Source organism: Rana temporaria, chromosome 10, assembly GCF_905171775.1.
Source record: "Rana temporaria chromosome 10, aRanTem1.1, whole genome shotgun sequence".
Lineage (NCBI taxonomy): Eukaryota > Metazoa > Chordata > Amphibia > Anura > Ranidae > Rana > Rana temporaria.
This window is the reverse complement of record NC_053498.1, coordinates 53044233-53070509: the sequence shown is the minus strand read 5'-3', so window position 1 is coordinate 53070509 and position 26277 is coordinate 53044233. Positions and strand designations below refer to the sequence as shown.

Sequence of the window (26277 nt, the reverse complement as noted above, 5' to 3'; positions counted from 1 at the left end):
GCTTTTTTTTTTGTGGTATTTGATCACTGCTGGGTGTTTATTTTTTGCACAACAAACATTTTGTAAATACGTTTTTTCTCCTTCACTGAAGGGGCACTTATGGGTGGCACTGATGGCCATCATTGATGAGGAGACATCTGCCAGGCAATAATAGTTGGCACTGACTGGCAAGATGTGTGGGCACTTGCTGGCATCTTTTGGTCCCTTACTGGCATCCCTGGTGGCCATGGGTGGCATTCCCTGGTCATCCATCCATTGTGGTTGTCCCTGGTGGTTAAGTGTGGGGTGGGGCTGCGCTGTTAATCAGTTGCAGACCCCCTGTCAGGAGAGCCGCCAATTGGCTCTCTCCTCGCATCTGTCAGACATGAGTGAGGAAAAGCCGATAAACGTCTCTTCCTGTTTACACTGTGATCAGCTGTGATTGGACATGGCTGATCACATGGTAAAGAGCCTCCGTCAGGCTCTTTACAGAGATCGGTGTAGCGGTGTGTCAGACTGACACACCGCACCACTGTTCGATGCATGCCGGCAGTTATCCTGAAAGACATCATATGACATCCAGTCAGGATAACTGAACCACCGCCTGGCCGTCGTTTTGCTATAGGCCGGGCAAGAAGTGGTTAAATGCATGTCTGAATAAACACCAGTTTTGCATAGATACATGTGGCATAACCACATGTTTTGAAAGCACATGGGCATCTGTGCACTTTAAGGAGTTGTGTCTCTAGAATAGCATGCATTTGGTCTGCAGGAGCTAGGTTTTAGGCTGTTGAAGCAGCATAGTCTGCATTGGATACCTATGTGCTAATCCTGACTAAAACTAGTATGGGCCCAGGTACAGTATAGCGTATGTTTCATAATGCTTACTTGCATAGACACATGCTTGCTTGAATAAACATAAGCTATCCGCCTGACATGCATCTCCCCCAAGGCTGTCCACAACGGCGCATTTGCATAACTACATGTTGTGTAGTCGCAGTTTTTCATAGGCACGGGTCTTGTTATAATTGTGTGTGCATAAATGTATGTTGCATAGATCAGACCTCAAATTTTCCACTCGCATTTTGCGAGTGGAAAATGTGGTCTGGCGAGGAGCTTGGCTGCCTGGGAGTGGGGGGGGGGGGGGGGGTGAGCACCGCTGGCGATCGGGGTTATTTGCGAGATGTTCTCCCAGTGATCGCCCCGATGGCATAGAGCAGGGGTCTCCAAACTATGGCCCTCCAGTTGTTTTGAAACTGCAATTCCCATCATGCCTAGTCATGTCTGTGAATATCGGTTTTACAATGCCTCATGGGATGTGTAGTTCCACAATAGCTGGAGGGCCGTAGTTTGGAGATCCCTGGCATAGAGGAAGAGGAGAGCCGTGGGACCGCAGTGCGGTATAGCACTCTGTTACAACTTGCATTGAAATCTGCAATTGGGGGCACGGTGAGTCTGCAATTGGGGGCACGGTGAGTCTGCAATGGGGGCACGTGGAGGCTCTGCAGAGAGTACCAAGATGGTGGGGGGGGGGGCGTTGGGAGGTGAGGGGAAACAAAGCGTCGGTCGTCCTCCCTAATGAAATTTCAGGAAGGAGGGCAACAGCGGCATGTGCATCACCAACCTGCACAGGGTCAGCTGGGGGTTTGGCCGGAGCTTAACCACTTCAGCCCCGGACCGTTGGTCAGCTTAAAGACTGGAGGTCTTTTTGCGATTTGGCATTGTCGCTTTAACTGACAATTGCGTGGTTGTGTGACGTGGCTCCCAAACAAAATTGGCGTCTTTAAATGGAGCTTTCTTTTGGTGGTATTTGATCACCTCTGCGGTTTTCATTTTTTGCGCTATGAACAAAAATAGAGCGACAATTTCGGGGAAAAAAATTTTTTTTGCAATAATAAATATCCCCAAAAAATATATAAAACATTTTTTCCTCAGTTTAGACCGATACGTATTCTACATATTTTTGGTAAAAACAAAATCGCAATAATGCCGCGTACACCCGATCATTTTTTCGGCATTACCAAAAAAACGATGTTTTTCGGCATGTAGAAAAAAAACAACGTTTTTCCAACTTCATCATTAAAACGACGTTGCCCACACACCATCGTTTTAAAAAATGCTCTAGCAAAGCGCGGTGACGTACAACACGTACGATGGCACTCTAAGGGGGAAGTTCCATGCGGATGACAGCACCCTTGGGGCTGCTTTAGCTGATTCTGTGTTAGTAAAAGATGATTTGCGCTTTTCTGTCTGTTGCAGCGTGATGAATGTGCTTACTCCATTACGAATGGTAGTTTTACCAGAACGAGCACTCCCGTCTCATAACTTGCTTCTGAGCATGCACGGGTTTTTAACGTTGTTTTAGCCCACACACGATAATTTTTTACAACCCAAAAAACGACATTGTTTAAAATGTCGTTAAATACAGCATGTTTTTTTTTTTTCGTTTTTCAGAACCTGAAAAATGATGTGAAGCCCACACACGATCATTTTAAATGACATTTTTTTTATAAACAATGTTTTTTTCATGCCGAAAAATGATCGTGTATACGCGGCATAAGAGTTTATCGGTTTGGTAAGCTGTGTACTGGAGGTCCTTACCTCTTGGTGTCAGGAAAACCTACCAGAAGAGACTCGTGCTGATAACTGAGGAACAAGGCGGCAGAGAGAAATGACACTTGGTGCTCTGGACTGAGACAGTTCCACACTATACCTGTAGAAGAATATGCTTTGTTCATATTTCACATCTGAGTTTAACAACCACTCTAAACGCCAACATTCTTTTCACTAGAACTGAATGGAATGATCATTCCCAACATAGATTATACCTCTGTACTATGTTGCTCTGTTGTCTGCAGATCTGATATTCTATGTATTGGTTGTCTTTGTACCATATGTCTAAATAGGAAACGCCTTTGTACACAGCCTGTCACGAAAGCTTGCTGTGCTGCTGGTGGGAGGGTTGAAAATACAGCCCTGGTACACACAGCACCACATGAAAGTCAAGGGTCTTCCAGTGCCACCATCGCACAGAAAATGCATGCTTATTCTTGTAGATTGCCCTGCGTTAGCAAGTGTGCTGATGGGAATGAACGGTAACCCAAGCACGATGTGTGCCAATGGATATTCAAAATGCACAGCAAAGCACACGTTTTATATGCAGGTTGCCACTCATTTGGAAATGCACAGATGTGAATGCAATAGGATGGATTTGATTTAAATCAAGTCTATTTAACCACTTCAGCCCCAGACCCTTTGGCTGCCAAATGACCGGGCCACCTTTTTGCGAATCAGCACTGCAGCGCTTTAACTGACAAATGCAAGGTCGTGCGACGTGGCTCCCAAACAACATTGACGTGGTTTCTTCTTTTTTTTTTCACAAATGGCGCTTTCTTTTGTTGGTATTTTATCCCCTCTGCGGTTTTAATTTTTTGCGCTATAAACAATAATAGAGCGAAAAAAATTAAAAAAAAAAAGCATTTTCTACTTTTTTCTATAATAAATATCCCCATTGGTGGTTTTAGATCACTGCTGGGTTTTTTATTTTTTGCCCTATAAGAGAAAAAAAGACTGAAAATTCTGTAAAAGAAAAAAAATAGTTTTTCGTTGTTATAAAACTTGGCAAATTAGCAATTTATCTTCATACATTTTGGCCAAAATTTATACTGCTACATATATCTTTGGTAAAAATAACCCAAATGGGTGTATATTTGGTCTTGGTGAAATTTATAGAGTCCACAAGCTATGGTGCCAATCTGAAAATTGATCACACCTGAAGGCCTAACATGCCAGGAAAGTACAAATGACTCCTTTTTGGCCTAACATGCCAGGAAAGTACAAATGACTCCTTTTTGGAAAGTAGACATTCCAATGTATTTAGTAAGAGGCATTGTGAGGTTTTTTATTTTATTTTTTTCTCAAAATTGCCATATTAGCAGGTTATTTCTCACACACGGCATATGCATACCACAAATTACACCCCAAAACACATTCTGCTATTGCTCCTGAATATGGGGATACCACGTGTGAGACTTTTACACGGCATGGCTACATACAGAGGCCCAACATGCAGAGAGCACCTTCAGGCGTTCTAGGAGCATAATTTCCTGACTACCTCTTACAATTTTGAAGGCAAAAAATAATAATAATTGGCAATTCATACAATATTTCTAACACATAGCATGTACATACTAAAATGACACCCCAAAATAGATTCTCCTACTCCTCCTGAGTACAGCGATGCCACATGTGGGAGACTTTTTCCACAGCCTGGCCACACAGAGAGGCCAAGTATGGCTGGGTACGGCCGAGTACGCCCTCCCAGAATTGCCAAACCGCCCTATAGCCATTATTTGGCTATAGGTCGGTCGTAAAGTGGTTAACTAGAAAACTATCTTTTAGGTGTGTGTGTGTGTATGTGTTTTTTTTTTTTCAAAAGCATTTTATAAAATTAAAAGCGTGTGTGCTTTGCTGTGCATTTTGAATATCCATTGGCACACGGCAGAGAATGTGTTTTCTTGTGGCTTGCTGTGAATTTGGAAATGCGCAGATGCGAACAAATCGTAATGCACAGTCCATCTTCTCATTGCGTTCCTGGAATCGGCTCTTAAGGTACTGGGTGCTGTAGCGACCGCTAGCTGGATACTGGAACCTGTACCATATGTAGATATTCGCCAGGATACCAAGGATCATCAATTTTGTCCAAACGTTTTTTTTTTTTTTTTTTTTTGTAAATTCTTTATTCACAAAGGAAGAACATGCAGAAATACAGACACACCTTCAACGTATATTACAGTGGGTTTAGCATTCCCCACACCACCATACATGTATGAAACATCACATAAAATAAATAAGTTAACCTGGGGAGCGCACAGTACTTTTCCAGGGAGCAGGGGTCCTCTGCATGCCGCATGGCCATTTTAGGGGCATCCGCCCATTTTTTAAGAGAGGAAAAATCGAATTCGAGCCCGGTGAGAACCGGCTCCAAGGTCCGACAAAGAAAGGAGATCAAAGTAGGAAACGAAAGATAGGAGAAAAGAGGTGGGGGAAAGAAAAAAAAGAGGGGGTGGAGAGTAGAGGAAAATACCACCGTCCAACCGCAGCCATCCCAACAGGGGAGCATTTAGTCCACCCCCTTCAGGGAGACCGGGCCATCAACCATCCGTACTCCTGAGTAAATGAATTTGTGCCAGTGAAACCATGTTTTGGAACATTTTTCATTCAGGCCTTTTTCCGTGGCTACCAAGTCTTCCATTGCATGGATATTCGCCACTCTCCTCAACCAACCGGCCACCGTCTAAACGTTTTTTTTATTAAAGAGAGGTCACATCACAAGACAGTGATGTGATCTTTCTTTAATAAAAAAAGGCTTGGACAAAATTGATGATCCTCGGTGTGCTGGCGAATATCTACATATCGAATAGTAATGCAGGTGCACTGCGCATTGCTGCATGTTTTTCTAAGCACACGGAAAATGTAGGCTTTTCTTTCTGAAATGCTCAGATGCAAACTAATGGTAACACAAGCACAAGACTTTTTCACGTGCATTTGTGATGTGCAGATGTGACAAATTGTAACGCAAATGTGAAACGCGTTGCCGTTTGTTTTCTAAATGCATGACAAGGCACTTTTTCTTTTTTTTTTTTTTTTGGTTGCTGTGCATTTGGAAACCATGTAAATGAGAACACAGCCTAAATGGTAACATTGGCGTAACACACATTGCTGCACGTTTTTTGAAATGCATGGTATAGGGTGCAATTTTTTTATTGTAGGTTGCCATGTGTTCAGAAACACACAGATGCAAGTGAGCCACATGTTGTCGCACGTATATGAAATGCTCACCAAAGCATGCATTTTCTTGCGAGTTGCCATGCATTCAGGAAACGCGCAGATGTGAATAAATGAGCATGTGTGATGTGCGTTTTCAAAATGCTCCGCAAATTGTTTTCAGTGCAGGTTGCCATGCATGCATTGCTATGCGTTTTTGAAATGCATGTTTTCTGTGCTGGTTGCTTTTGGAACCATGACATGCATTGCTGCGCATCTTTGAAAAACACTCCGCAAAGCATACGTTTTTATTTCCTGTTGCCGTGCGTTTGGAAACGGATGCGAATGAATGGTAACACAACTGTTTTCGAAACACACAGCAATGCATGCTTTTTCTTGCAGGTTGTCATGTGCTCAGAAATGTGCAGATGAGTATGCAGTCTAAATGCTAATGAAAGTGGGATGTGCATTGCCGTGCATTTTCGAAATGCACATCAAAGCGTTTTTCTGTGCGGGTTGCCATACTTTCAGAAAGGCACAGATGCAAACCCAGCCTAAATGACACACTGAGGGCAACGTGTGTTTAGTGGGTGTAGCAATGCTTTTTCTGTGTGGGTTCCTCTTCACTGCAGAAAGGAATGGAGTGTTGGAGGGAGGCTAACACAATTCCATTTCTCCCTCAATCACCCACAATAACCCTTAGACACACCCACATCCGCTCCCGCAGCTGCAAAAAGCGACTCCCATAGCCCATGTTTCGTCAGATATGGCGACCCGTCAGAATTGGTAACGGAAGTGGCATTCCGTCGCCGCCATCTTGCTACACCCCGCACTCCTCCACTGTAACGATAAACCAAGATGGAGCAAGCGGACATCTTGTTGCACTCACCGGAGTTTTGCATTTCACTGTTATTTTTAACAGTAAACAGAGCTTGTAAGGTCAAATGGAGTATTTCTAAATCCGACGGACTGTTTAGATGAATTTTAAAAGCAGCGACAAACCTGATCTCTCAAGATTGCTAATGTGACAGAACACTGCTACTTTTATAATTTAACATGTAAACAGTCCGATGAATTTCCAAATACAATTTTTTACCATATATGCTCCGTTTCCAGTTTAAAAATACCTGTGAAATGCAAAACTCTGGTGGGTGTAACAAGATGTCCGCTTGCTCCCTTCTCGGTGTATCGTTACTGTGGAGGAGTGCGAGGTGTAGCAAAATGGCGGCGACTAAATGGCACTTCCATTACCTATTCTGACGGGTTGCCTAATCTGATGGAACACCCACCCTGAAACTACAGAGGCTCAGAAGATCAAAGGTGTAGCATCGGGACTGGCAGAGCAAGGAAACAGGAAGTCAAAGAACTTGGAAATTCAGGCAGGAGGAGGAGTGACATCAGACACAGAAGCCTGCTTTATACAGCTAACGTAGGTAAGATATAGATAAACTGACACTAGAGTTGTGATTTATTTTACATGCACAATGCATCTGTTTTTGGGAGGAAAATCTAGAGTTCTGTAATTCTGACAGCAGCTGCTGTTGAGAGGGATCTCCCGCCCTCTGCCACAGAGAAAGGTCAGGGGAGAGGGGGCAAGAGCTGAAAGAGATATAAAAAAAAACTTTCCAATTGTGAATCCTGGATCCGAGTCCTAATGTTCTGTGCATTTTAGTAGAAGTGGGGGTGCAACATTTAGCCATCCTCTTGACAAAGGCCTTGTTGATGAAACTTGTTGGGGCATGTCTTAGCAGTGGGTGTGACAGACCTGCAGATTATGTCCTAGCTGACTTGAAAAGAATGGTGTGTGGAGCGGCCAGCTTTACATCTGGAAAGGCACTCACGTGTGTATGCACATATTTAATTTATAATGTGTACTATATTTTATGTGCTGGCTGCTCCTTTCACTTGTCCATTTTATATTAAGGTTTTGTCTCTAGCGCAGTGGTTATACACATGTATCTTTCAGCATTAGGCCCCTTTTACACTGGGGCGAGAGGTGCGGTGGTGGTAAAGTGCCTCTCTTTTTAACGGTGCTTTACCGCTAATTTCGCAATGCTATTCGGCGGCTAGCGGGCCGGTTTTACCCCCCGCTAGCGGCTGAGAGAGGGTTAAAACCACCTGCAATGTGCCTCTGCAGAGGCGCATTGCCGGCGGTATAGCCACTGTGTCCCATTTGATTTCAATGGGTGGGGGCGGCATTCACACCACTCCCTTACTGCTCCAAAGATGCGGCTAGCGGGACTTTTTTTCCCCCTTCCTGCTAGCGCACCGCTTCAGTGTGAAAGTCCTCGGGCTTTCACACTGGAGAAACAGCAGAAGCTGTTTAGGGTAGGTTTACAGGCGCAGTTTTTATGTTTCAATTATGTTTATTGAAAATATTTATATAACAGTACAAAAGCATCTCAGCACATTAGCATGGCAAACGCAATCAAGGGCCCATACATCAATCATGAAATATAACGCAGTGTCCAACAGAAATATCGACAATATCGGAAAAACTGTCTATGGTATAACCCAAAGTGCAACCAAATGTAAATGGCAAAACAATCAGTGCTTACCCCAGGAACCTCAAGTGCCACAGGCCAAGGGTCCCCGGCACAAAATCATAAGCCCATCTTACTGCTAGTACTATGACCTTAACACGAGGAGCAGTGTTTGAGAACTCTTGAGAGAAAAATAGAGGGGAAAAAGAGAAGTAGAGAGGGAAAAGGGAGAAATAGGAGAGAAACCGTCCAGCGCCCTAAGACCCATCAAATAGGACCACAACTACGTCGCCAGCGTCCTTGGGTCATTAGTAAGATATCCAAGCCATGGGTCCAAGACTTTATGGTATAACTTCGTTTTGTCCTGGACCAGTGCCGTTAGTCGTTCATTCAACATCAACCAGGACAGTTTCCTTTTAAGCTGATCGAATGGCAGGGCGGTGGACCGCCAATTTCTGGCTATTGTAATCTTACCTGTTATAAAAATGAAAGTAAGTAGCTGTCTTTGGGCCTTGGAGGCCTCCGCTACCCTGTCACCCAAAAGAGCTTGTTTCGCTGATTTAACCATGTTCAACTGAGTCAGAGAATAAATAAAATTATAGACCCTGATCCAGAACCTCCTAACCAATCTGGCCACAGCCTCTAAAACACTTGGGGGTAGCTCCATGTACAAAGGTGGCAAGCCTAGCCGGCAACATATACCATCTAAGCAACACTTTATAGTTGGCTTCTATTATAGATGTGTTTAAGTGATCTAGACGCAGTTTCCGACATCGTATGCCACTCCTCCAAATCAAGGGTTTCCTGCAAATCTTCTTCCCATTGGAGCATATAATTTAATTTAGTTGATGAACTCATCAACATCGCATATATCTCAGAAATATGGCCTCTGAGTCTATCATAGTGAGTGCAAAAGTGCTCCATGAGAGTAGAAGCTGCTAGATCACCCTGACGAGCCAGAGTTTGCACATAATGACGTAATTGGGCATATCTATAACATTCCGATAATGGCATTTGTACTTTTCCCGCATAGATTGCTCAGATAGCACACCCCCTCTGTCACAAAGGTCTGCTATGCGCTGCAGACCCTTAATTCATCCACCATTTGAAAGCGAAAGGATCGAGGGCCGGGGTGAAAGCACTATTCATCACTAGGGGTGCCAATGGAGAGTGAGGCAATTTGAAATTCTGGGTTCTAGAGACCCTGTCCCAAATATCCAGGGAGAAGGATAAAGATGGGCATAAAATGGTGGGTCTATCTTTAGGCGGGAGCCACATAATGTGGGATATTTGATGTGGACGACAGGAGTGAGATTCCATGATCATCCATATCGCTTGCGATCGCTTAGAGTGGAACCTGGAAAGTTGGGCTAACTGGGCCGCATAAAAGTATTTCTGCAGATCAGGCAAGCTCAATCCCCCCTTTCGCTTAAGAGTATACATAGTGCGTTTGTTCACCCTAGGCCTCTTATCCCCCCCCAAATGAACTGAAGAATTTTCCTTTGCAACATTTTCAAGTCACTGTGTACCAAGGCCACAGGTATCATACGAAAGAAATACAATATCCTTGGTAGGACGTTCATTTTTATGTGCCGAACCACGACGGGGGGGGTGAATTTGCCACTTAGCTAGATCCTCAGTTAGCCTCTTAATAAGGGCTGGGTAATTCCTCCTATATAACATTTGAAGAGATGAGGTTAATTTTAACACCTAAATGGGGAAGTACTTCGGATTCCCACTGGAACCGATGTGTTTGTTTAAGCACTTTCTGGGTGGAGCTTGGCAGTGAGATATTAAGTTTTGCTATGATTTATTCGTAGCCCCGAGATTTCTGAAAATGGATTAAGTATAGCGTACAGATTGGGAAGAGACGTGATGGGTGAAGTCAAAGTCAGCAATAGATCGTCGGCAAAAAGCAAACATTTATGTTTGTATCCGCCGCAAACTATCCCTCGTACATCCTGGCATTCCCAAATTTTTATTGCTAGCGGCTCTATTGCCAGGACAAATAGTAGTAATAGCGAGGGGTTGGGAGGAATACCCCCGAAGCATTAGGGAGGCCGTCGGAGCGTAGTATAACATTCAGAGAAGGGCCAGAAACCGCTTGCCAAATCCATAACGATGCAGCACATCGAACAAATAATCCCAAGAGAGGTAGTCGAATGCCTTCTGGATATCTAATGAGAGCATCATGCCCTGTCTAGGTCCTTCACCATCCCAATCTGATTGGATCGACGATATCAAATTTATAATTCTACGAGTTTGGTCCGATGCCTGCCTGTTAGGAACAAAGCCTGCCTGATCCAGATGAATGCAACGTGGGAGAAAGGTATTCAATCTAAGAGCTAGGACTTTAGTCAGAATTTTTAAATCTGTTAATTGGCCAAATCGGACGATAGTTCGCCCAGTCCCCGTGGTCCTTGCCCGGTTTCGGTATAACATGAATAAAAGCGGCATTTTCATGTGCGGGGAGTCTACCACCTCGACGTAAGTCATTAAAATATGCGCACAGGTGAGGCATGAGAGGTTCTTGATGCTTACTGTAATAATGGCCAGAGAAACCATCCGGTCCCGGTGCCTTTGTAGGGTGCAGAGACTTTATGGCGGTCCTAACCTCAGTTTCCGTAATCGCTCCTTCCATCAGGTCCACATGGTCCTGAGCCATTTTACGCAGACTAATGTCATGGAAGAATGCTTCAACCTTAGATGGGTCTGATCCATCATGCTGACAATATGACGACGTATAAAATTTATGAAATTCCCTGCCGATTTGCTCAGGATTTTGGGTAAGATGGCCGGGGGACCTGCCTCCTTGCCAGCAGCGTAGTCGGTTTGTCCCCCATCGTATAAAACAAAAAAAACAAAAAATGTTTGGACCAGCTGACGTGTTTCTCGGCTTGTGTGGTCAAACTAAGATTCAGTGCCAAGCACGCCTCATCACTTTTAAAACTCAGATCAGTCCGGGGGTTCCCATGCTGTTCTGCCAATAAAGCCTCCAGATTGTTCTCCAATTGTTTAATCATGTGTTCCCGCGTCCGTTTTAATCTGCTCGCAATTTGTAATAGTTTACCCCGTATCGTCGATTAGTGACCCGCCCGATTAACAGCAGGGGAAGTGTCAGCAGACTTATTAATTTCAAAGTAAGCCTGAATCTCCCGTTCAATTCCTACATAAAGTATGGTTTTAGTCCACAGCCTCTTAGTAGTAAGTTTGATCGGGGAATGATCCGATCAAGGGGTAGGTAATATTTTAGCCGATGTTATATATGGGAGCAGGGGGGTACGGACTAAGATGATCTAGCCTAGAATATAAATGATGCACCTGAGAATAGCAAGTGAAGTCCCTCAACGAGGGGTTACATTATCACCAGATATCGATCAGATCGGAAGAGTGGAACAGGCGTGCACCTTAGTGCTACTAATCGGGGGTCGCCTCAGGATCAATTTAGTTGGATCTGATTTATCCATAGTCCAATCCAATAGAATATTACTGTCGTCGTCCCCCCCCCCCCCATTATCACCTGTCCCTGGACCTTGGGCATCAATATCCTAAGCATATTTTTGAAAAATTCTAACTGTCCAGTGTTCGGGGCATAGTACGAAATAAATGAGACCAGCTGATTGTGAAAACAACCTACTGCCATTAAATATATTCCTCCCTTGCCCTTCACTATTGTAATGGGCGTAAAAGGGATTTGCTTAGAAAAGCATACTGCCACCCCCCTTTTTTTTTCCCGGACCACACAAAAGGAAGCATTGGCGATATTTAGCATTAAGATAACGAGGCGCTGAGGTCTTAGAAAAATGAGTTTCCTGTAGCAAGAGAACATCGGCCCTCTGCCTGTGGTAAAATTGAAAGGCCTTGGTTCTATTGATGGTGGAATAATCAGTAGAATAAGACTTGGCCATCGTGGTAGGGCAGAGCACTCTTACCTTGAAACGTAGAAAAAGAGTAGAAAAGGCCACTGGAACGAAGACCGACAACTGCAGGACTTCCACTGGCAACGCTGCATGGGCAGGGCACTGGATCGGAGCTCTCAAGGAGGGAAAGAAAGGAACAAGAAAAAGAAACCGAAAAAGAGAGAACGACCATGTTGGCATAAAACCTATACAATTATACCTAGAAAATCCGACTAACATTGTAACTAGATGGGGGGGTTACCCCCGCCAGATACAACATCCGGTACAAAGTGTGCAAGAGTACCATCCTCCACAGAGGATGAGTAGTCTCACAATCGAGTGACATGTGTAACCGCTCCGACCCAATAATAGTAATCATCTGTTCAGACAACCGGGGTGGGCAGATTATATAACCAGGCAACAGTCCTACTATAAAATAAATAAATAAGCAGACCTAACAGACCGTCCCCCACTAGTCTAGAGACCCCAGGGTAGGCAAGTTCCCCAGCGGTCGCACCGTCCCGGGGGCCTCCCCCATGGGGGGAACCGATCCCCCTCCTCCAGCAACACTATATGCTATGTGGAAACAACATAATCTGGTCCGCCCGCTAGAGAAATATTACGATATTGAACATCAACCGTCCAGGAACTCGTATAAACCCCCCCCCACACTAAAATGTGCAGTAAGGGTGGTCATGGAGGGGAACCTTCCAAAAAGAGGACTGGACTCCGTCCTTGGCAACGGGACTCCTGTGTCCCCACAAAGGTGGGAGATCAAGTAGTTGGTCAAGTCGTTCGGTGTGACTTTCTGGTCTGGCGCTGTTTACTATCTTGCCATAGCGGAGAAAGAGGACGATCGTCTGCAAGCCGGGGCGATGATGCCAGGGAGTCCTGAGTGATGATTCCCAGTTCTAGCAAAAGTTCTTAGCCTGCCTGAAACATTGTGAATGAGTGAGAACGGCCTTTATGAGTAAGACAGTTTAAATGGGAATGCCCATCTGTATTTTATCTGTTTGTTGACCAGCTGCTGCAGTAGTGGCTTTAGGTTTCTGCGTTTCTGCACTGTCGATGGAGCAAGATCAGTAAAAAGCTGTATCGGAGATCCATATAGCGATAGATCCGGCCTGTTGCGAGCTGCCAACATAAGCTTTTCCTTAATGTGTTAAAAGTGTGGTTTGGCCATCGCGTCACGTGGCAATCCATCCGACCGTGGGATTAAGGCCCCGTGGATGCGGTCAATATCCATTTGGTGGTCAGCAATGTCGGGTATCAATTCCTTCATAAGCTCTCTCATGACCTCTTCCAGGTCAGTATGTTTCAGGGAGGCCCCGCATGCGCACATTGTATCTTCGGGAGCGATTCTCCAAATCCTCAATTTTATTATTGGCTTCTTCCAGCCTAATTTGGAGGTCCGTAATCATATTGGCGTTCTGATTAACCTTTTTCACAGTACTGTCCATCTTGGCTTCAATCCGCTCAAAATGCTCCCCAAAGCTGCGAATGTCCCTCTTGAGGTCCGTTGTGATTAGGGTGCACGCTTTAAATGATTCCTCTTGCAGCATAGTGGAAAAACGGGCCAGTAGCACTGCATCTGGGGAATAATGTGGGATCTGAGATGCTGCAATGTTCTGGCTGGGCTGACTAAATGGGGCCTCAGCTATTTCAACCATATTCCCCTCCATGGAGGATACAGGGGAATCCATTAGTTTCTGTTGCGCTACATAGGAGCCTGGGGACGGGGGTTGTGAAATGGATTCACCCCCTCCGGTCAGCATCCATGTCCCCTGAAGTTTGCGAGGCAAATGGATCCCCCATCTTCTCCTGGAGACTCAGCTTACTGGATTTCTGTGCCAGGGAATCGGGCTTGGAGGCCGCACTACCATGCGTGTTCCATCCCGGCGCCATTTTGGCTTGCGGCCTAGCGTCTGGGAAAGGCCCCGCTCCACCGGACGCTCTGGATTGTTTATACTGGACCCTTTTCGGTTGTCCCCTCGCCCGCCTGTTCACCGTCCCGGGGTCACAGCCGCGGTGTTTGCGGCGCTCGATCCCTGCTGCCTGCTCTGATTATAGCTGAGAAGGGCCGGAGCGAGCGGAGTACGTCTGCTCCCGAAGTCCCACACATGCGCACTACAGGCGCAATTTTTAGCGCAATATCGCCTGCAAGCTGCTCCAGAGTGAAAGGGGTCTTGGTGGTGCCTTTCCAGATGTGCAAGCTGCCCATTGCATATGCGCTAATGCACCCCCATACCATCAGATGTAGGCTTTTAAACTTGGCACTGATAACGAGCCGGAAGGTTCCTCTCCACTGCTCCATGTAAACCAGTAGAAAAAAAGTGTAATAATGGTTCTCTCGGGTACTAATAAAGGTAGACAAATACGAGTCAGACCCCTACCTTTCTCACCAACTTCGAACAAAGGACTGGTCACTCTCACACTACGCTATCACTGATTATGCAACAATGACATTCTCTGCCTCACCCTGCATAAAGTTTTTCCAGCTCACGGAACCACAATCTAAGTGCCATCAGACAGCAATTTTCACTGGGTGTATTTAACTAAGCAATTAACCCTTTACACTACAAGCTGCCACCAGATAGCGTTTGGGCTCATCAACCCTTCACAGTATCAGCAATGACCATTTGGTTTGAATGACCAAACAGGTATATTCAGAGATTTATACTACAGTAGTGCTCTTCAAGAGACAGGCATCATTTACCTGACCTAGCAGGGTTGTCTTTTTGGCTTCCCATATTGTCTAATATACGGGTGTTCAGACTGAAAATTTTAAAATTTAAATGAAAGTATATACGTTCTTATGAGTTATGATTTATACTGTAGGTTTAGAGTCTTTGGTAATAACCAGTTAATCAGGAATGTGTATTGGTTTGCCATGGCATTGCTGCAGTGGTCAAAACGGATGGGTTGATTGGTTATACCTGACGTGTTTAAATACTTAAGAGCAGTTGCTCTCCAGTGAATTCTTAACTGGCGTTTTCACGTCTCCTCAAAACTGGGTTCCCCTAGAAAAAAACGATTGCTGGCTGCAAATTGTCATATGCTCCCTGGGTTCCATCAAGAAATAGAATGGTATCCCTGTTAGATACTGGGTGGGTGATGGGGATGTCGGCCTGTTTTGATTTCTGGAGGGCTACAGACTTGCCCCACTTGCTACGTTAAGAGATCGACACAGTAGTTTCCTCTTTGGAGGCACCGTCAGCTTGCATGTCTCTCAGGTTCAGTCTACATGTACTTAATTTGAAAAGCTGTGCATTGCTAAAGATCTTCTCCATATGGTTTCAGTCCTCTATAAATTGCTTTCTGCGGCTAAGTTGAACGTGAAACCTTTCTTGGGGAATGGGAGCGTGACCTCCAGTGTGAGTTTACTGATGAGCAACTGCCCCACCTATACCATCTGACTCACTCGAGTTTGGTGTACTCTAAGACAAAGGAGAATAATTACAAGCTGTTGTCGAGATGGTATCTGGTGCCAGCAACCCTGGCTAGAATCTATCCCTCAGCCTCCGATCTGTGCTGGGCGGTTTGTGGCCAGAAAAGAAAGCGTCTACATATATAGTGGGACTGTCCACTGCTAAAGCCCTTTTAGTCAGTAAGCATGTATTAAATGACCTAGGTATCGCTTTTCCCGATGCACCAAAACGCATCCTGCTTCATGTACTCCTATCTCTGTGTTGTTCACTACAAAGTGCTCTCCCTCACCTTCTCACTGCTGCAAAACGTCCCATAACGTCCACTGGAAGAGCCTGCGTGTTCCGAGCGAGACTGAATGGGTTGAGAGGGTGCAGGAGATTTATGGAGGCGGAGCCCCTGTAAGGGCTTCCGAGCAAAATTTGATTCAACTTGGGCGGCCTGGAGTACCTATATTTCTGACTCTGCCACGGTGTCCTCTAGCCTAGACCTAGCATTGTTGGCCCTTGCAGACCCAACATTTAACCTGCCTAGCGGTATTCCAGAGTCTGGCTTGGGGTGAAACTTCAATACCATTAGCGGTAACCCCGAGCCAGACTCAGGATTGCATCGCAGTTACTTACCTTGTCCCCTGGATCCTGCGATGTCTCCCCGCTGTGTGTCTCCTCGCTCGATTCACACAGTGCCCATGTGCCACTGAGCTCCGCTCCTTGCGACGCATGGGGCAGAGATCGGCGCCAAATTTAAAAACGTTAAAACGCAGTATACATACAGTACACTGTAAACTTACAGATTGCAGTACTGTATAAAATACACATTCCCCTTGTCCCTAGTGGTCTGTCCAGTGACCTGCATGCAGTTTTATATTATAAATACTGTTTTTTTTTTTGCCTGGAAACGGGAGATTGTCCATAGCAACCTAAAGTGTCCCTTTTTTATGTCAAGTGGTTTTAGACTAGCTAGAAAACAGCGATAATAAATTAGAATCACTTGCAGAATTGAGCAATAGCGAGTTGTGGGGAAAGAATTCAATTCAGTGTTTTTTGATTTGATTACATTATTGAATAATTTTTATTATAATTATATAATTTTATAGTTATTTATTATATTATAATTTATGATTTTGTGTTTTCAAACTTTATCATATCAAATGATTTATATCATTTATCTACTAGACTCCTGTTTGGTCAGATTTAAGTGAGTTATTCCTAAGAATTACAGGCCTACAATATAAAACGCCAGATTTCCATGCAAAATTGTACCGCTTTCAGCACCTAAAACCTGAAATAATCATACCGCCAGGGATGTTAAGCGGTTTGTCCAGGCAGACAAAACACTGGAGTCGAGACCCTTGACCTAGTTGCACCCAATGGACAGTGAACCAGGTTTGAGTGTCTGTGAACTTCTATGTGATCTTGTATGCATCTCAATTGGTGTGAACAAGTGAGCGTTCATTCCTTTCCTAGTGCTTTATGGTTTTATATGTTAAGTCTATATTGCTTTACTCTAACTTCTCTTGAACCTCATGCCTATTGTCATATTGCAAAGAGTTTCCAAGTAAGCTTCTCTGCCCTCTCCTTAGGGAGGGAACATAAGGTCTGTCCATGTAGATTGAATATCTGGGACAAGCAAGGCTTTACACATGATATGATGGATTTAGTTTTCTCAATGCTCAATGTTTCAAAGCTCTGGTTTTGAGGCTGGAGATAATTATTTATTTTCATGTTTGTATGACTCACAAATGATTACACTGCTGATTTTGCAGGTTTTCCTACTTACAAAGCATGTAGAGGTCTGTAATTTTTATCATAGGTACTCTTAGATTCTGTCTCACAAAATTAAAACAAAAATCCAGAAAATCACATTGTACGATTTTTAAGTAATTTGCATTTTAGTAAGTATTTGATGCATCAGAAAACCAAAACTTGATATTTGGTCATTGACCAGGTTCTGCCGTGTAGTTCTGGGCTGATCCCTCACCTTCCTCATGATCATTGATGCCCCACCAGGTGAGATCTTGCATGGAGCCCCAAACCAAGGGAGATTGACTCATCTTGAACTTCTTCCATTTTCTAATAATTACTCGAACAGTTGTTGCCTTTTCACCAATCTGCTTGCCTAATGGTCTTGCAGCCCATCCCAGCCTTGTGCATGTCTACAATTTTATCCCCGATAACGGCTCTCTGGTCTTGGCCATTGTGGAGAGATTGTGGACGGGTGTCTTTTATAGGTAATGAGTTCTTTGTAAGTAGGAAAACCTGCAAAATCGGCAGTGCATCAATTACTTGTTCTCCCCACTGTGTGTGTGTGTGTGTGTGTGTGTGTGTGTGTGTGTGTGTATATATGTGTATGTATGTGTATATATATATATATATATATATATATATATATATATATATATATATATATATATATATATATATATATATATATATATGTATGTATATGTATGTATGTATGTGTATGTATGTGTATGTATATATATGTGTGTGTGTGTGTATATGTATATATATATATATATATATATATATATATATATATATATATATATATATATATAGTAAAAAATGATTTTATATATAATTATTAAAGTGTGTATTAATATATCCATTACTGTATATTGTGTGTGTGTGTGTGTGTGGGTTTGTTGCAATGTATTTTTTTTTTTTTATTCTATATTTGCTCAGTTTTTTTTTATGCAGCTTGTACAGTATTTTGAATAACCTGTTTTTTTGTTTCAATAACGTGAACAAATCAATAGCTGTAATGCCTCCCAGTCCTGGATTAGAAGATGGGCTGTAATGTTTATGTATAAAGTGTTTTTTTTTTTTTTATTTGTTTTTTTTGCTCTTATTAGATAGAAGAAGATGCATATCAAGAAGATCTAGGTTTTAGTTTGGGGCATCTTGGAAAGTCTGGAAGTGGAAGAATACGTCAGGCTCAGGTTAATGAAGCTACAAAGGCCAAAATCTCCAAAACCTTGCAGGTAAGTGTGTGTGTGTGTGTGTGCAATTTTTTTTTCCCCCCAGGAGGAAAATTTTAATATATTTTCAAATGGTCTTTTTTTAGAGCAATTGTGTAGATACATGTTAACTTTTAATAACCCGATTTCACTGGACTTCTTAGTCGGAGCTAGAGCCGCCCAATCAACAGTGAGCATGAACTTTTATTGGCGATCTCTAACTTCGCAAAGGACGTGTCTGACCTCTGCAGAGAGAGCTCTGTTTCTTCTCTGCCGTATGCTGGCAAGAGACAGGTGCCACTGTAGCTCTGTGATGCACAGCACCAGGCAGACACATGATCGTTGTCAGTACAGTTTTTAGATAGTTTCCCACCGAGCGTACGCGTATATGCGGCCTCTGCTTTTGGGGGGTTACATAGTTTGAAATAGTCACCATCAGGTTGAAAAAAAGATCAACTTTACCTACAAATCTTAGTACTCAGTTATATTATGTACATTTAGGAAAGTATCCAGGCCTTTCTTAAAGTAATCTACTGAGCTGGCCAGAACCACCTCTGGAGGGAGTCTGTTCCACATTTTCACAGCTCTTACTGTGAAGAAACATTTCCGTATTTGGAGATGAAATCTCTTTTCCTCTAGACGTAAAGAATGCCCCCTTGTCCTCAGTGTTGACCGTAAAGTGAATAACTCCACACCAAGTTCACTATATGGACCCCTTATATATTTGTACATGTGGATCATATCCCCCCTTATTCTCCTCTTCTCCAGAGTGAATAAATTCAGTTCCTCCTCCATGCCTCTTATCAGTTTGGTTGCCCTTCTCTACACTTTCTCAAGTTCCCCGATATCCTTTTTGAGAACTGGAGCCCAAAACTGAACTGCATTTTCCAGATGAGGTCTTACTAATGATTTGAACAGGGGCAACATTATATCTCTCTCTCTGGAGTCCATACCTCTCAATACAAAAAAGGACTTTGCTCGCTTTGGAAACCGCAGCTTGGCATTGCATGCCATTATTGAGCTTATCTACCAAAACCCCCAGATCCTTCTCCACTACAGATCCCCCCCCCCCCCCCCCAGTATGTATGATGCATGCATATTCTTAGCCCCCAAGTGCATAACTTTACATTTATCAACATTAAACCTCATCTGCCACATAGTTGCCCAATTTGACAGAGCATTGAGGTCGGCTTGTAAATTGGAGACATCCTGTAAGGACGTTATTCCACTGCATAGCTTGGTGTCATCTGCAAAGACAGAAATGTTACTTTTGATCTCAGACCCAATATCATTTATAAAGATATTAAAAAGTAAGGGTCCCAGCACTGAACCTTGGGGTACACCACTGATAACCTTTGACCATTCAAAGTATGAATCATTAACCACTACTCTCTGAATTCTGTCTTTTAGCCAGTTTTCTATCCATTTACAGACTGATATTTCCAATCCTGTAGACCTTACCTTACACATGAGCCGTGTGTGCAGCTGCAGGCATGATCCCGGTACCGTTGTTTAGAGCAGGCAATTGGCTATCCAGGCATAACAACCGATGCGGCTGAAAGCTGCTCTGTTGTTGAACCGCTCTAACCAGGGCTGCCTTCCCACTGGAAAACCCGATCCACGATCCGGCGCCTTGTGTCAGACTGGCATGAAGCTGTAAACGGCTTTGTGCCAGTCTCTCCTGAATGTAAACACGGAAGCGGCATCACTTCTGGTTTACTCGGCTGCAAATAGCGCCGGTTTAAATAAAATACAGTATTCAGCATCACAGTCTTCGGCGATCTGAATACTTTGACGTGCAAAGGAGGAGTCTTTTAGACCCCCGATCCCTCCATAAAGAGTACCTGTCACCACCTATTGCTGTCACAGGAGATGTTTACGTTCCTTGTGACCGCAATAAAAGTGATCCAAATTTTTATTTTATTTTTAAAAACACAATTTTATATTAACCACTTAAGACCCAGACCATTATGCAGGTTAAGGACCTTGCCCCTTTTTGCGATTCTGCACTGCTTCGCTTTAACTGACAGTGGTGCGACGTGGCTCCCAAACAAAATTGGTGTTTTTTTTTTTTTACCCCACAAATAGAGCAAAATAGGGGGTAGTTTTATGGCATTTTTATTTTATTTTTTACTAGTGATGGCGGCGATCAGCGATTATTTTTTTTTTTTTTTTTTTTTTTTCGTGACTGCGACATAATGGTGGACACATCGGACACTTTTGACATCTTTTTGGGACCATTATCATTTTCACGGCGAAATGTGCTATAAAAATGCACTGATTACTGTGAAAATGACAATGGCAGTGAAGGGGTTAACCCCTAGGGGGCTCTAAGGGGTAAAGTGTGCCTTTAGGGGAGTGATTCTTACTGTAGGGGGCATGGCTGTAGGTGTAATGTCACTGATCATCGTTCCCTATAACAGGGAACAGACTATCAGTGACACTGCCACACAGAAGAACAGGGAAGGTGAGTTTACACACACCTCTCCCCGTTCTTCAGTTTCTGTGACCCGATCGCCGCTGGTGTCCCGCGATCAGGTCACGGAGCTTCGGACCGGGTCATGCGCGAGCTGGGTTCTTAAAGGTGACGTACAGGTACGTGCCTGTGCCCAGCCGTGCCTTTTTCTTTCTCGTACATCACGGGACACAGAGCGGCATATTCATTTACTATGTGGGTTATATGGAGTACCTTCAGGTGATGGACACTGGCAATCTCAAACAGGAAGTGCCCCTCCCTATATAACCCCCTCCCATAGGAGGAGTACCTCAGTTTTTTCGCCAGTGTCTTAGGTGTTGGTCACGGAATAGCTTGCCTCCATATCCTTAGGATTTTGGCAGGCTAACCGGATCTGTCCAGAGTGCCTCAGTGCCGAAGTGGACAGTACCCGGGCCCCAAAATCTGTGGGGTTTTGCCTATAATGCCCTCTCTGGAGGGCTGGACCCTGGGCCCAGGACTTGGAGCTTTTTTCCAAAGCCAAAAGTACCCTGTTTGCCGGGGTGCTATATAGGTCCAGGACAGCGGTTCCTTCCAGGACCCCAGTGCCTGATGGTCTACTACACTACCCACGGAGATGGGAGAAGATTGGACTGTGTTTGCTTGCAAACGTCCTGCGGCATGGAGCAGGTAAGTGGGGAGCCTGCGGAACTTGGTTCGACAGCGGGCTCCCCAGGGGGGATCAAAAAGGGGGGGTAGCCTGAGTATGCTCTGCATGGGCACCTTGGTCACTATGTCTGTGTGTAGACAGGATGATCTGATTTCCCCCCCCCATCTCTGGTTCCCCTGTCCAAGTGAATCTTTGCTGGCTACCTGATGCCCTGCTGGTCAGATAGGGTCGTTTTTGAGACCTATTCTGGACTAAAAAACTGAGTCCTTAGAGTCTCTGTTGTGTCCTACCTGTCCGGGGGTTCAAATTTGCCGCCCTGCAGCCGTCGGCACGATCCTCTCTCCCTGCTTCTGTGGGCCGCCTGGGGCGCGTCTCCATGTGTCTCTCCCCTGACAGGCGCGCGCGCGTGCGCGGGCACGCCAAAATAGAAAGATTTCGCGCCGTTCTGGAGGGGGGGCGGGGAGCGCGCAGGAAGAGGCGTGCCTTCGCCTCTGTTAAGAACAGACAGGCTACGTTCATGGCTCAGTCTGAGCTGACCTGAAGGAGAGAGGACGCAGAGCGGCACTCCGGTGACCCCCGGTGGCAAGAAAGGGGTGGTACATCCTAGGCTTGGCCTATTTTCTTCTATTAAGCCAAAAAATTCCCCTTTGCAGCAGGTTGGAGGCTGGCAAAGAGATTTGGTGGGGCCGTATGTTGTAAAAAAAAAAAAAAAAAAAAAAAGATATCATATTGAAAAAAAAAAAAAAAAAAAGATATCATATTGAAAAAAAAAAAAAATAATAATTTATTTTGATAAACATACTCGGCCTCACCAGGGGTTTTTGGACACTAGTAATCCTGCTGTTCCCTAAACCTCTTAACTATTTCCTAGCTGCAAACAGTCAGTTGTTGCATGCAGGGGTACCTCGGTATTGTACCATGGCTCCCAAAGGCTCAGGATCAAGGGGGACAAAAAATGCCAAAAAACAAAAGGGCTCCCCCTCGAATTCTGAGGAGACGAGTCAGGCTATGCCAGTACTCTCCCCACCTATTAACCAAGTTGTGGCCGCCTTGGTTGAGCCAGTAGGGGGGTCTGGTGCGGCGGCTGGCCCAGATCCACCCAACCCTGTGTTTGTCACAGAGGAAATGCTAGCTGCCTCTTTAGGAGGGCTAGAGAAAAGATTGGCGGCTATGTTCGCTAAGTCTTTACCAGGCAAGAAACGGACTAGATCCCCTTCGCCTAAATGTGTATCCTCAGATGCTGAAATTCTCTCGCCGGAGGAATTAGATTTTCAGGAGGACCTACTGGACGGGAACCCAGAGGGTTCAGAAATTGAGGAATCTACTGTTGAGGAACCATTCTCAGCCTCCCAAGCGGAGAGTCTGTGGGTCCAGTCTTTGACAGACATGGTTCACTCAGCATTTAAGTTGCCTTTACCGGAGCTCCGGGGTCCGGCAGTTTCCTCTTTGGGCTCCTTAAAGGCGCCCTTGAACAACGCAGTTTTTCCGGTCCATCCTCTATTGGAGGAATTAATTTTCCAAGATTGGGTACGACCAGACAGAATTTTTCTGCCGCCTAAAAAATTTTCTGTTATCTACCCGTTGGAAGAGAAGTTTGCCAAAAGATGGGCGCTCCCAGCTGTGGATGCTGCCATCTCTTGTGTGAATAAATCACTAACTTGCCCGGTAGAAAACATACAAATGTTTAAAGACCCGGTTGATAAACGTTTGGAAACTCTTTTAAAAGCTTCCTTTGCTACGGCAGGGGCAGTGGTACAGCCAGCAGTTGCTGCTATCGGAGTCTGTCAAGCTTTAAAAGACCAGACTAAACAGATGCTTAAGGACATCCCTGCCCAGCAGGCAGAGGAGCTATCTGATATACCCAGAGCTCTATGCTTTGCGGTGGATGCTATAAAAGACTCTATTCAGCAGGCGTCTCGTTTATCACTATTTTTAGTGCATATGAGAAGACTCTTATGGTTAAAGAACTGGGCGGCCGAGCCCCCATGCAAAAGGCTTCTGGCAGGTTTTCCCTTCCATGGAGGACGACTCTTCGGAGAAGATCTGGATAAATACATTCAGACTATTTCAAGTGGTAAGAGTACTCTTTTACCAGTCAAAAAGAAGTTTCGGGGGCCTACGTTTAAAAGGCAGCTTTCTCCGGCTCCGGGGCCCTCAAATTCCAGGCAGTACCGACGGCCTCCTGTACGATCAAACTTTAACAGTAAATCGCAGGGACAGGCCTCTGGCGGCAAGAAGCCTTGGTATCGCAAACCAGCTAAGCCAGCCCCTAAGTCTGCCTTATGAAGGGGCGCCCCCACCCATGAGGGTGGGGGGAAGGCTTCACCTCTTTGCAGAGGTTTGGGAAGCCAACATCCCCGACAAATGGGTCCGGTCTACTGTGGCCACAGGTTACAGATTAGAGTTTCTAAAATTCCCTCCTCCTCATTACCAGGAGTCAAGAGTACCAGGCGACCCTGTGAAAAGAGCCGCATTGATGGCGGCATTGAATCATCTGCTATGCCAGAAGGTGATAGTAGAAGTACCAGTCCGGGAACATGGATTGGGGTTCTACTCCAACCTGTTTATCATCCCCAAAGCCCAACGGCGATGTCAGGCCAATTTTGGACTTAAAGGGAGTAAATGCGTACCTAAAGGTCCGCTCATTCCGGATGGAAACTATTCGGTCAGCTGTCGCCGTGCTCCAGAAGGACGACTTCATGGCGTCCATAGACATAAAGAATGCTTACCTTCATGTGCCAATTTTTTAGCCACATCAAGTATTTCTACGCTTCTCGGTGGCTCAACGTCATTTCCAATTTGTGGCGCTCCCCTTCGGGTTGGCTACGGCCCCCCGGGTATTCACGAAGGTCCTAGCTCCAATCCTAGCCAATCTAAGGACCCAAGGGGTCACGGTCCTGGCTTACCTGGACGACCTCTTGGTTGTAGACCACTCGTCTCCTGGCCTAGAACGAGCAGTGGCCCTCACAATCCAGTACCTCGAGAGGTTCGGCTGGGTCCTAAATCGAGACAAGTCAGCATTCCTGCCCACAAGGCAGCTGGAATATCTCGGTATGAGATTGGATACAGAACAACAGAAGGTGTTTCTGCCCTTATTAAAGGTCAAGGCCATCAAGGAGCTAATACGAATAGTTCTAAGCAAGAGAAGGCCAACTGTTCGCCTATGTATGCGGCTACTAGGCAAGATGGTGGCCACATTCGAGGCGGTTCCATACGCTCAAAGCCACACTCGCATCCTGCAGGCAGCCATCCTGTCAGCATGGAGCAAGAGGCCTCAGGCCTTAGAAATTCCTTTGCCACTCTCACCAAAGGTGCGGCAAAGTCTATCTTGGTGGTTAAACCCTCAGAATCTCCTGAAGGGAAAGACTTTCAGTCCTGTGACCTGGAAGATAGTAACCACAGACGCCAGCCTGATGGGCTGGGGAGCAGTTTTGGATGGTTGCACTCGCCAGGGCACTTGGGCAGCGGCAGAGAAGCAGTTGCCCATCAATATCTTGGAGCTCAGAGCTGCTCGACTAGCCCTCAGGGCTTGGACGTCCAAACTACAGGGGTTCCCGGTGAGAATACAATCGGACAATGCCACGGCGGTGGCGTATATAAATCACCAAGGGGGAACCAAGAGTCAAGCCGCTCAGAGAGAAGTGAGCTTAATTCTCTTGTGGGCAGAGGCCCATGTGCCCTGCATATCGGCTATATTCATTCCCGGAGTGGACAACCTACAGGCGGACTTCTTAAGTCGCCAGACTCTGTTGCCGGGGGAGTGGTCTCTGCATCCACAGGTCTTTCAGACACTCTGCCAGAAATGGGGAGTGCCGGACGTGGATATCATGGCATCGAGACTGAACAAGAAGCTAGACAGGTTCATGTCCCGCACAAGGGATCCCAGGGCCTGCGGAACCGATGCGTTAGTTTGCCCTTGGCATCAGTTCAAACTTCTTTATGCATTTCCCCCGCTCCAGTTACTACCCCGCCTGCTGCGCAGGATCAGGGTGGAGCACATACCAGTCATCCTGGTAGCTCCAGCATGGCCCAGAAGGGCATGGTATTCACTAATCCTAAAGATGGTAGTGGGAGACCCTTGGACTCTTCCTCTACGGCCAGACCTGCTATCGCAAGGTCCGATCCTCCACCCTGCCTTACGGCATCTAAATTTGACGGGCTGGAAGCTGAATCCCTGATTCTCAGGGGTAGAGGTCTGTCTCCAGAAAGTAATCTCTACCCTAAGCAGAGCCAGGAAACCGGTCTCTAGGGTGATTTATTACAGGGTCTGGAAGGCCTATGTAGACTGGTGTGAGTCCAAGCTATGGCTTTCTCGTAAGTTTACCATTGATAGAGTATTAAGTTTTCTCCAGCTAGGAGTGGATAGAGGACTGGCATTAAGCACAATCAAAGGACAGATTCAGCTTTGTCAGTATGGTTTCAGCGGCCGCTGGCCACCCACTCGCTGGTTAAGACCTTCATTCAAGGGGTCTTGCGTATTAATCCTCCAGTTAAATCCCCGCTTTGTCCGTGGGATTTAAATCTTGTTCTGTCAAGTTTACAGAAACAACCTTTGAGCCGTTGGCTGAAATTCCTTTGGTTTTACTGACAAGGAAGTTAGTATTTTTGGTCGCCATAGTTTCCGCCAGAAGAGTATCGGAACTGGCAGCCTTATCCTG

The 26277-nt window shown here is 45.2% G+C and overlaps 1 protein-coding gene across 1 annotated transcript in view; it reads left to right on the top strand.

The window, feature by feature from the left end:
• Positions 1-26277, top strand: part of PRPF31 (pre-mRNA processing factor 31) — a 140107-nt gene that overhangs the window by 97372 nt on the left and 16458 nt on the right. Inside the window, exon 12 of the mRNA XM_040327618.1 lies at positions 18411-18539. Within this exon, the coding sequence (XP_040183552.1) occupies positions 18411-18539 (129 nt within the window). The remainder of the gene's footprint in view (positions 1-18410; positions 18540-26277) is intronic.